Consider the following 12325-nt stretch of genomic DNA (forward strand, 5'->3'; position numbering starts at 1 on the left):
GTGAGTCTGTGTTATCAGTAGTCTAGTCTCAGGGGAGGTCCAGGGCTGGGCTGGCAGGAGGTCCTGTGGACCAGGGTTGGAGAAGATTGTAAGTGTAGAACTGGCACTGACAAGTTTGCTGCAGATGGGTGCTGAATTGCAGTAGTGTTGGGAGAACAGGCTGGGATAGCAGGGACCCTGGAAGGTCAGGATTAAAGCATAACAGCAATAACGTGAGCATCTTCCCCTGGGATAGCAGGAGACGGTGCAGTGAAAGAAGGGTTTTGAAGCTCCAGATCTGCTTGAGGAGTGAAGATCCATGCTGCGCTGTGCTAGCAGAGACATGCTTATGAAAAAAGCTTGCAGAGCCCTGCCTTTAGTATACCTGGTTCTGGTTGCTGCGGTGAACGCATCCATTCCAAGGACGGTAACAAATCACTGTACTGGCCATGAACGTAACAAGCAAGCAAACAAACAAGCTAAGGAGAGTCTGGCTGTGCATGCACAGAAAAGCTACAAAATCCAGCTATTCACCTAAGGCATTGTCTCCGCTTTCTTTCTTAAGGGATTCCATCCCCCCTGCCCCCACCCTTTGCACTCTAACGCTATATTTGTGCCTTGGAGATGTGGAGATGCGCGTATGATGGATGGATGGATGCTGCTTGTCTGGGTTTTTCACCACCATTTCCCCTGGGGCACTCTGTCTGCTGGCAGAGAGCACCATCCCAAAAGATGGTATCTTTTGCAAACTCGACAGCTAACAGACAGCTTCTCTCTCTGCATATTTCCCCAAAGAAGAGCAGGCTTAATCTGGTTTTTATATGGCATATTTCATTATAATCTTTTTGACTTCCCATGTTCCCAATACGCCATCATAAATAAAACGCTGGGGGTGGGAACAGCAGAGATGCTGAGGCTTCACACTCTTGTGACACTGATAGATTCTCATTTTAAACTGTCATGGGATTTAATTGCTTGCTGAGCCACTGCACTGCACTTTCAGACACATCCTGCCACATCCTCTTAATGAGCTTAGTGGCTGCATTCGCTCAGCAGTAGTTCTGTTTGCTGTGAATCAGGTGGCTTTTTTAGACCACCTATATGATTTTAAAGAGGTAGTGGTTGTTAAGGTAATATCCTTGGATTTATCCATCTTAAACAGCACTTCATGGACTCTTAATATATAGTTTCCTCTGGCACTTTTTATGTTCCAAAAAACCAGCACCAAGAAACAAAAACGCAAGAATCTATGTGCAAAGTCAGTGTTTGTCTAAGAGGGTTTTTGGAAGCCGGATTGCTTTGGTTTGCATAGTAGCTGTCTCTGGCGTGATAGATCATGCTGGAACTCACCCAATAAGTATCTCTGTTCCCAATTAGAACTGGAAATGGAGCTGCTTACGAGTGCACAGAGATGATGGCTTGGGTGGCAGCTGCTACTGTGGAGATGGAAATGATCCATTGTAAAACAAATACATTGCACTGTATAGAAAAAGGGATGGTTGTTTTTAATTTATGTTTCAAAGAGACACAGAAAAGTTGCTTAGCTCCCAATGCACTGTAAACCAAACGTAGCATATTTAAAGACAGGAATTTGCAGCTATTTTGGTGAATCAAAACTTGAAAAAGCCCACCATTTTGTGGGATTTGTGAAAATGTGCTTCTTTTGGAGGCAGCAGTTCAATAGAAAACAGATATAGGAATGACGCTGGCACGGGTGCTTGTTCAGATTCTACCACCGCAGTCTGAGGACCTTGGTAAATAGAGAGGTTGCTGCACTGAGCTGGTAAGCAGAAATAACCATGCTAATTTAATCACTATGAAAGGGACTCTGCCAAGTTAAGAAACATAAATTTTAATTATTTGCACACACACATATTTGAATTATAATATATGCACAATATTTAGTTGTGACACCAATAATACTGTGGTTTATTAAAACAGGAAGAATTCTCAAATAACTTTTTATTTTTCATTGATGATTTTTGTTGATTTGACACTTCCATTTTGTCTGGTTCTGACTATCTCCTACACTAACCAGGTGCTATTGCATTTGCAATACTAATCAAAAGGAAATCTATCTACAAACCTTTTTAGAATTTTTATATAAAAGAGTAAGCTTTTAGTTATAGTGCTTTTACTAGTAGTTATTACTTGTAATAAAGATTATGTTCTCTGAAATTGCAATGTCTGAAGAAGAGCTTGTGATACAAACTAGGAGCTACAATAAAAAGAATTTAGAACAATTAGTGGGTAGCAAATGTTATTACCTATATTTAAAAAGGATTCAGATGTGATTCAAGAATTTAAAGACCCATAAATTCTACATGAACATTTGAGAAATTGATTGAAACAGTAATTAGGTATAAACAGTAAAGCACCTGGGAGACGATGATATAAGAGGTTCTAACTGACTTTTTTTTTTTTTTTTTGACCAAGGAAAAGCACGTCTCATTACTTTCTTAAAAATCTTTACATGATATATAAAGGACTAATAGATAAGGGGGTTGACAATTTACTTAGACTTTCTGAAGACCTTTGGTATGTAATAGGCCTCCAAAGAGAAACAAAGCATTGTCTTGGATCAAAATGTTTAGAACAAAAGCTGAAACAAAGAACAAAATGAAACAAAGAACTTTCATTATAGGAAAAGGCTAACGGCTGGTGCATCAAGGTTTGGTGTTTGGTCCAGTGTTGTGTGATATAGTAATGAACAAGTTGGAGGGAGGGAGTACCTTGTAAACTACAAAGATTTGCACATAGTACAAAGTTATTTAGAGCCATCGTGGCCAGGGAGGTCTCTGCAGGCCTCCTTGGGGAAATCTGAATGTGCTTGGTGAATGGGTGGCGGGATGGACATTTTAATTTGTCACTGTATGTTGAAAGAATTACTTACAGGAAGTTCTTGTCCCTGTTACAAGGTTCCTAATTCTGCTTAGTATGCAGCTTGGACACTGCAGGACACTGCCTGCGGGGAAAATATAAAGAATATTGTAATGCATTTGTTTAAATGGGGGATGTGGCTTCATATGAAAATATCAGATCCAGTATTGGTCCATCTTGGGAAGATTATTAAATCTTCTTAAAGAGGAAGTTTAGAGAGGTCTGACAGGACAAAGCCGTATGGAAAACTTCCCACAGCAGAGTAATAGAAAAAATTGTGACTGGTTATCCTCGAAAGGAGAGGAATAAAAATAAATGACAAAAAAGTTTGGAACTTCTATTTTCCCCATCTCATAGCAAGAACAAGGGGACAAGCAATGAAGTGAAGCACTCCTTCTTTCAAACCGTAGTTTAACTGTTGAACTCACTCAGGTGGGAAAACATCGAGGGCGAAAGTGTATCAGAATTCAAAGGGCTGGGCTATTCTGTGCATTTCCAGAAAAGCCAGATTTAGGATAACTCGAAGTGATACTGCATTTATCCCTCAGGACTGACCTGTTAGAGATCAGAGTGAAATGTGGTATTAGGGTAGATTATTTTCTTTGCATTTCTCTCCTGACAGACACTCGTACCTTCTTCTACAGCATCTGACGTGACTGCACAGTATAGCACAACAAGTATCAAAGCAGACAGAGGCAAGTGTGGGGTCACGGCTTAATTTCTCAAGCCTAGAAGACTCAAGGCTTTCTCAAGCCTTGTTTGAAGCTTCTGACGTTGGCTGGTGCCTTCATAAGCAGGACAGTGGGTGGAACGGACCCCGCCTTGCTTCTCTAAGCAGTTCCTGTGGTCTGGGGCAAGCCTTGGTCTTTCAGATGAAAACTACATTTCAGGCATTAAGTTGGCTTTTCAGTTTTCTTTAGGGTACAAGCACAAGAGAAAAATATACTTTTCTAGCTTTTGTGGGAAAATCCTGGAGAGTTAAATAGGAGAGAGAAAATTAGGGATTTAGTGAAATTAATTTAATGATCCCTAGTAACGTTTAACTATTTCTCTAGGTTAACTGAACCATTGTTTAGATTTTTGGAGACTTTTATCTCTGAGGATTCAAAAAGTGGCTTGGAAACATAATTTCCTGTCTTCATTACTGTATCCTTTACAGACTAACCATCTTCCAGGAAGGACTGAATTAATTACAAAAATTGAATTCATTACTAAGAGGTGGTCTTTGGACCTTTGTAGGTTTTTATACTGTAAGCTTTACATTCCAGAAAAGACAGCGTCTGCCATTTCGCACTTTCTAGAGCTACTTAGGAATGAAAATGGACTCCTAGAAGCTACCAGTGGAGAAGAAAATGAAGGAGTTGAATAGCAGTAAGCTTAGCGGGCAGATGGGAGGCAGCTGCCCTGAGTTTCTTTTCACCGGATTTCCTGCTCGCTAACTTAACTTCTTGGTGACTCAATCTCCCCATCAGTAAACTGGGAATAAAAGTATTACCTCACACCGCTTTGTCAGTGGGATGTTAAATTTAATAATTAAAAAATGCTCTGAGAGTTTTGGATGAAAAGTCTCCTGGAGTGTTGCTGGTGGGAAGTAGCAGCACCACACAAAACAAACATGTCTATTAAAGACAGCTGCTGGTTTTTGACCTTAAAGACTACCTTTCCCTCTGACTTAATGTTCAATATCTCTGGAACAAACAGGAAGTAGTTTTACTTTCATATACCTTTTACTTATCCCTCACCCCTTCCGTGCTCATTCCCTTTTTCTAATGCATTCGTTTGCTGAATGTATCGGTATCCAGACACAGGCATAGCTTGTCACAGTGAAGACATGTTTGTTTCCGATGCCCTTGAGCTTGCTTGAAGCTTCTTCTCTTGCTGAATGTATGATGACCCCTTGGGTTTTGCAGTCCCACAAGGTTCTAAATACAAAGCAAATGCCCTTTTGCACCTAAGCGCAGGACTTTGAAACCAAGCCAAGCCCACAGCCAGAGATGATTATGGAGGTTCCTTAGTGACTTTAGATTCAAGTGTTGGGATTTGCACATAAATCAAGTCTAAAATCCCTTCTTTCTATTGAAATGTCTGGATTTAGCATCTAAAGGGAGGTAGTAGGAGTTCATACAGGGAAATTCAATCTGTATGATCCTCTGTTGACTTCTCTGTCTTTTTTATAGGTCAAGTAAGGGAGAAATTGGGGAAGGTGGCATAATGGGTGTGTGTGCAGAGCTTAATGCCAAGAAGAGAGGCCTGATTGAATAGACCTCCTTGTGATGAGAAGGGGGATCAATTCACTGTTGACCCCATCCCATTGTGTGCGTTGTCCTGGGAGTTTCCTTTGAAAATCCCAGTGGTTTGGGTTTTCTGCATGGTTTGTACACAGCCTTTCCCTCCATGAATAGAATAGCTTTTGCTGGAATTTTTGCTGGATTTTCTGTGGTTATTGGCTAAGCAATGCTCTCTCTGTTCAGAAGACTTGAGCAAGCATGTTGTGGAAGCATTGATCAGGGACCCTGAATCATTTGCTGGCTTAGAGTTTTTCATATATAGAACAAACATATTCCTGGGATGCAATTGCCCCCAAGAAACAGATTATACTTTACTGTCCCAGGTGGAAGTGTTCGTTCATTATTTGGATTGCAGGAGTGATTTGGGGCTTTATAAACACATGAATTTCTGCCCTGCAGAGTTTACAACTCATGGTGATAGAAAGGCAGGGAGCTTCAGGCAGACTGGGGAACACAACACAGTCCTAAAAGATGCGAAGTGGACAGAGCTATGAAATAAGGACACCAGATGCTGATTTGTGAGTGCCGGTCCTGTACATTATTGCTTTATAAATCTGTTGGCCTAGAGGAAGGAATTCGTTTTAGAAGGGAGGGAGTACTTGAGAAATCCACACCTTGGCATGGTCAGGTAAAGAGAGGTTCAGGGTTGCTCTGAATGAACTCTTGCGCGAGTGGGGTAGAGGCCAGGATCTGCAAGGAAAACTGAATTCTTCCCTAGATGTATTTTAACATCTTGCTAAAATTAACGTGCTGTATTTGCCTGTCTGCTGCACAGCCGCCTAATCTAGTGGCAGCATTCGGAAGGGGAGTAAGGCTCTGATCTTTCACTTGTATGGCAAGTTGCATCAAGCTTCCTCGTAAACCTGCACTGCCTCTTGGAGTCCCGTGCCCCAGGCCTGCCCCCGCGCAGCCTTTGGCTCCTCCTGCAGTGGCTGCCGGTCGTCCTGTTTTCTGGGCTGGATTCTGCACTCATAGCTGTGCTGACTGGTGTTTCTTCATTGGTGTAGGCCCATTTAAAACAAACTGAAGATTTTACCTAGTCAATATTAAATGAAGATTCAAGACGCATCCCTTCGTTTTTTCAGTTTAAGTTCTCAGCATTGGCCCCACACACTAGCTTTCTGCTTCCCCACGTGCGGGACGCCCTGGTGTAGGAGAATGCTACTTGTAGCTGTGCTGTGTAAACTGTGCCAGATGCTAAATTGCATTAAACTACTTTTCTACTTTGGGAGATCGGATCTTCATATTTGTTATTTCAGTATCTTAGAAAGCCGTGGTTTTGTTCTTTATTTGAAACATAGGGAGTTTACGTAATGGAGAAGGATTTTTTCCCCATTTATTTCCTCCTGATACAATATGTCCAGCCTTTTTTTCCTGTAAGCAAACACAGTGATTGAAAAGATACCAGGTTTTCAGTAAGATAGAAATGTTCCCTATATGGAGATCCTTAGCAGTTAAAAGAAGAACTTGAAGAATTCTCCTTCAAGATAGAAACAAGCTTGAAAGTCTGTCAGTCTTCTGCTTGTCATCTCTGTCTTTCTGCTTGTTAGCTGTCCGGGGGAGACATATACAGTCGGTGTGTTTTGTTTTTCAGAAGTTGATCTGCCTCTGAAAAAAGATGGGTTCACATCAGAAAGTACAACTCTGGAAGCCTTGCTGCGTGGAGAGGGAATAGAGAAAAAACCTGACACTAAAGAGGAAGACACTATACAAGAAATCCAGGTAAAGGAGAGCCCCACGCCCTGACAGCAGGGCTGGATTTTACAATTTGTCTCTAAGCCCAGCAGATTTTATTCTGTGGCAGAACAGTGCATCTGTTGATAGTTGTGTCATTCTACTGTCAAAATGTTATCAAACCATTGTGCTACACTGTGATGCTCAAAATGAACTCCGGATCTCGCACGCTCCTCCTGTCACAAGAATCTCAGTCATTTGGCTGTGTTCTGCACGGCTCCTGTGTTGGAATTTGTTTTGCAGCACTAAGAGACGATTACATATAAAACTGACAAGCAGAGATGGGTCCCAACCATAAACTGAATTTTAGTGCCTCAGATTTAAAGCGAATTTGGACATGGATTTGAAGTTGGATTCACAGCTGCTGACTATAGACAAAAACGTGTTATTGCCTTGTCTGTTTTTTCTTATACTGAGAAGCCTTCAGGAAGTACACAAGCAAAATGAATCATTAAAAATATTCTAATGTTAATTATCTCATTATTAGTGACGCAGGTATGAGAAATATTGCCTCTTCACTCGAATTATGGCTTGAAAGTTATTTGTCAAGATTCCATTTCATCCTTTAACAATTAAAAGTAGAAACACATTTGTGGGTCTGTCACAGAAGGAATTCAGCTAATATAAAGGGTTCTTATATTAGGGCATGTCACTTTATAAAGACATATTAAATTGCTAGGAAGGTGGGCCTCTCTCGGGGGAGCAGCAGCAAATCTTTGGTGATGCTAAAACACCATTGTGCTATGAGTCTCCAGTGGTGATTTTTAGCAGGAGCCATTGGCAATGTGTCAAACTTGGTAATTTTGGCTGAGATACAAGATGATGCGTCTATACCTGAAACTAGTAAAAATTTGAGTGGGCAGCCCTATGCCAAATGAAACAGAAGAGCATGGGCATCAAATCTATATTACTTGGAACTCAGTCCTACTGGTCTGTTTGCTAGAAATTTCACACATGTCAGGGCAGAAAAATCAGGTCTCCCGTTCCCAGTTCCATAGGTAAAGGAGCACCATCAAAGAGGAAGCATCCCGTGATCATGGAGTGGGGAAAAGCTCGGCATGAGGCCCCCTCTGTGTTTCCTTCCTAATAGTGTACCTTGGTCTATTAAGCTGAGAGCCCTAAATCTCTGTTTATACCTGCTTCCAAGGTCACAAGAAGTCATGGTGCAGCATCCTTATGAGATTGACAAGTGCCTTTGGATGTTGCTGTGCGATCTGAGCTCCCAAATTATCTCCAGCAGCAGTCCAAGGAAAGAGACTTCAGAGAGGGTGGAATAGACACAAGTCTGGGCATTGGAGAGCAGGGAGGGGGTGCAAAAACATACAAAAAGTTTTCAGCTAAGCTGCCCTAGCGGTGACCTGTCATCTGGATGCTAGCTTCATCAGAACAGATGCAAAAGGCATGTCTTGCTGTTGTTTCTTATGCAAGCGCAGCTCATCTGGATTCGGTCTATAGAACAATGATTGTCGAAGCTTTTACTAGTAGCTAGCTTTCAGTGTGTACTTCAGCACCTGGCAGCTAGACTGTATCAGATCAAAATCACGATCAATGCCTTTTATCTGTATGACAAATAAGAGAATGCAAATCTCTTTTGTTCCTTTGCATGCTCTTCTGCGCCATAACTTGAATGGGCCCAGCCTCAGTGGTGGTGAGAGTGAGCAGGTGGGATAGACATAGTTGTAATTCCCACCTCAGTCCCAGCCACTTACCACCCTCTCAAACTCACAGTATCTGTCAGGAGAAGACTTGGTGCTTAGCTGCACTGAAGTACATTGGGCTGGGAAACTTTTAGAAGACAATAGGAAAAGAAAAGTTACTTTGCTAAAAAGGGTAAGGGTTGCCCCTGCTTAACAGATGCAGTCATTGGGACCTGCTGTACAGTTGGTATTTAACAGGGTTGAGGATTTTGCCCTGCAGTAAATTGGTATTGAATGTGTGTCTCCATCGTTTGCTGGAGAAGGCTTAGAATAGCCTTTTGACCATGCATCAGAAAGGCTATGCTCCTTCTGTCAAGAATTAAAGTCATTACCCTGGCAGTGCCACCAAATTCATACTTGTTACTTATTATCTCTTTCCTAAATTGATGCTGCGATTTTAAACAAAGCGGTTTGTAATATTTCTCTTAACTGCTCTTGTGTAGTATTATTGTTGTAAACTACCTCCTTCCCCTCCCACATACGGTATGGTTGCAACCTTCCCTTTTTTTTGGAGATACTTTAAGATATGAAACAATGTAAAAATATAAAGTCATATCAGTAAGTTTGCTTATTTTCTTACATGCCACTAGTCTCCTCATGTATAACATTTTCCAAGTGCTTCAGTTTCCTAAGATGAAGTCAATTAATGTATGCAATTGCATGAATTTTTAAGAAACATTTAATGTTTGTAGAACTGGAACTTGCTTAACTTTTACACCCTCTAGTATTTAGTACTCTAGTATTATGTGAAACTGTATTTCATGATGGTCTGACCTCATTAATAGTCTCCTGAGATTTAAAAATAAAAGGAGCAAAATCCAGATGAAGACTTGATCCTCTTGACCATGTTCTAAAAGTTGTTTGTACTTTTTGAAAGGGACACTGTCCAATATTAGTCTTAAAAATTTAGCTGATAAAATAAGAATAAACTTGTATAGTTGGTCTTCCAAATACAGGCTTTTTTAAAAGTGAAATTTCTGTTGTATTCTTTTCCACAAATTGAGGATTTGGTGCTTGAGGTATGTAGGAAGGAGAGAAAGCAACTGTGATTTGCTCCTGTTCTCCCTCTGCTGGCTCTCAAATAGCTGTTAACTAGAAATTATAGGGAAGGGACAAATACAGTAAGACTGAAAAACCTCCCCATCAGTTTAAAGTCACTGATTTGAATCTGCATCATGGCTGCATGTTGTAATTTAAATGAATGGTGGCATGGCAAAGATAAGTTAGTGATTCCAGATTAGTGCCTTACGAAATGGCACCGCACCATGAACGGCAGGAGTGGCTAGGGCTCATTTCTGTATTTCTAGCAGACATGCCAAGGGTTGAGGGGATTTCAACAGGAATTCTTTCCACATTAGTGTTGTGATGGTTTGTCTTGCCTTTGTCCGTGCGATGTCCGACTTGTGCATGTTTTCAGGGCGGCCAGCCTGTGTTTGATTCTATAGAGGTTACATTTCAAAAGATGAAGATAAAAGGATTGAAATTCCCTGGCCTGGGCATCTCACAGTTATGTGAGATGATGAATTATTGTTCCTATTAAATAATTAATTGAAGGAGCTATTGCTATTGTTCCTATTAACTTCAATGAGACCTGTACTTCCTCAGCATTTTCATGCAGCAAGACCCGTGCTTCCAGATTACAGAGTTGTACCTATGGTGTAAGCCCTGAAAGATGTTACTTTCTAGGTCCACTAAACATGCTGGAATATATGGGGGAATTTTCTCTATTTTTGCTAAACAAAGAAAATTCTGAGCTGCCAAGGAGAAAAACACTGATTTTTGTCTTCTTAAAGTGCATTCTCAACATTAGAGGAAAACAAAACAATTTAAGGTGCAAGAAACCAAAATAAAAAAATCATGCAAACAATTTCCCAGGCAGGGTCTGCAGTTATGCATACTAATACTTGTGTTGTCTTGGGATATCAGTGTTCAGTGATGCCACTGTTGTTTCTTAGGAACCTTTTTTTTGTAGTTGACTGGTATCAGTGGTATTTTTCAATAAGAACTCCCTGGAGAACTGAGGGTGGAAGGGAAAACAAATTTTGCTCTAGTGGAAAGAAGTAGGGGTTCTGGGATCTGATTTGGCATTATATCATTAATCAACTGTAATTTAATAACCTGCAATCTCTGTGGTAAAGAGCAGCAGTTGGTTGTATGTGTCATCTTTTCTTCTAACCATTCCTGTTTATTGTTCAACCACAGAGAGTTTTAGAAAATGATGAAAATGCCGATGAAGTGAATGAGGAAGAGGATTTGGAAGAAGATATTCCAAAACGAAAGAACAGGCCTAGAGGACGGGTAGGTGGAGACTTTACTGGAATGGAAAGGAAGGAAGCAAACCTCTGCTATGTAGTGTATATTTGTCATGTGTATTGTATATGAAAGGGTATATCCATGGATATATGATGGTGATAACACTATAGGGAATTTTCTGTCATATCGAAGATATGTGGGGAATTTTCTGTCATGGTCGAAGATTTTTTTAATATTTTTTCAGTTTATTTTTGTGAATTACCAAGAAAAAAGACTATTTTGAGAGTAAAAAGTTGGGGTAAATTTATTATAGTGTTGTATTTACAGTTGTAATGTAAACTGTAATAATTATGATGACATCCTGCTATTACGATGCTCTTAACTTTAAAACAATATTTACTAATTACAGAAAAGCAACAAATTCAATCATGACATCAAAAAAAAATTAATAAAAGTAACTTGAACTGTGTTAATACGTTTTGCAGCTTTCTCCAAGGTAGCACTTTGTGGCTGACACTGGCCCTCTTGAGCCAATGGTAAATCTTCCATTTGCTTAAAATGGGCAATATTTTATCCTTAGGGGAGTCTGTGTCCCTTCTCTTACCAAAGATGTCTTTTCACAGTTTCAGCAGGGCACCGGTTAAGTAATGAGGCCAACATTTTAAAACTCGGAATCAACATTTTCAATTGTGGCCCCTTAAGCTAGGCATCTATTATAAAAGTGAACACAATTCTCAGAAGTTTCAAGCATTTTCATCTTTCTTTGGCTCCGGCGGATGCTGCAGGGGCACAGGAGCTCTACAAGTACCTTTTGATGTGTTTGTAGGAGTCAAGCAAGAAGGGCCATATTTTAGGCCAAATGAGCAGGATATAATAGCTTTTGAATAAGAGAGAGACATGAAACCACACTGAATACTTGCAATGTACTTATGCATCAGACCCTCTCTTTTGGTTTCTTCTGTTGTTGTGTTGTTTCAGTTTTCTGCTCCTCTTTATTTTGGAGCTTAAGTCCTTTAATATAAGATCAAAGCACTTTAATAATTGGATAAGTATATATTTCACCTTCCTTATTCTCAAAATCATCTGAACCAGTTTCTTTCTTTCTTTCTTTCTTAGCCAAAGACCCCCACCTGGAAAAAAATTTTCCAGAAAAATGTAAGTTTCAGAAAATTTGTATGAACCAGTAACCAAAACCAGGAGTTAGAATCGATACATGCACACAAGCTTGACTGTAGTGATCAACTAATATTCCAGGCTAACAACTCTTTTCTAATAAGTTGCTTTCACGTAAATTGCGCATGCTGGTTAGGGTGAGTGTTAAGGGAGTGAATACCTAAAAGCAATATACTGCTCAGGAGAAGGGAATTCGCTGTATTCATATATCCCAGGCCTACACAAACAAAGTCCTGAAGTTACTGTTATGCGCAAAGTTTTACTCCCCTTTTCAGGAAACTGTTTCAAAATAACTCTATTACTTTTTCTCTGCTACTGTAG

General features: G+C 40.2%; 1 protein-coding gene across 1 annotated transcript in view; it reads left to right on the top strand.

Annotated features, from left to right (window-relative positions):
- Window positions 1-4018: 4018 nt before the first annotated feature.
- Window positions 4019-12325, top strand: part of LOC104079986 (zinc finger protein DPF3-like) — a gene marked incomplete at both ends in the record, with an annotated part of 24933 nt that continues 16626 nt past the window's right edge. Inside the window, 4 exons of the mRNA XM_009582216.1 lie at window positions 4019-4121; window positions 6736-6869; window positions 10781-10876; window positions 11948-11986. Coding sequence (XP_009580511.1) covers window positions 4019-4121; window positions 6736-6869; window positions 10781-10876; window positions 11948-11986 — 372 coding nt within the window. The remainder of the gene's footprint in view (window positions 4122-6735; window positions 6870-10780; window positions 10877-11947; window positions 11987-12325) is intronic.

This window comes from Fulmarus glacialis, unplaced genomic scaffold (assembly GCF_000690835.1).
Source record: "Fulmarus glacialis isolate BGI_N327 unplaced genomic scaffold, ASM69083v1 scaffold46047, whole genome shotgun sequence".
NCBI lineage: Eukaryota > Metazoa > Chordata > Aves > Procellariiformes > Procellariidae > Fulmarus > Fulmarus glacialis.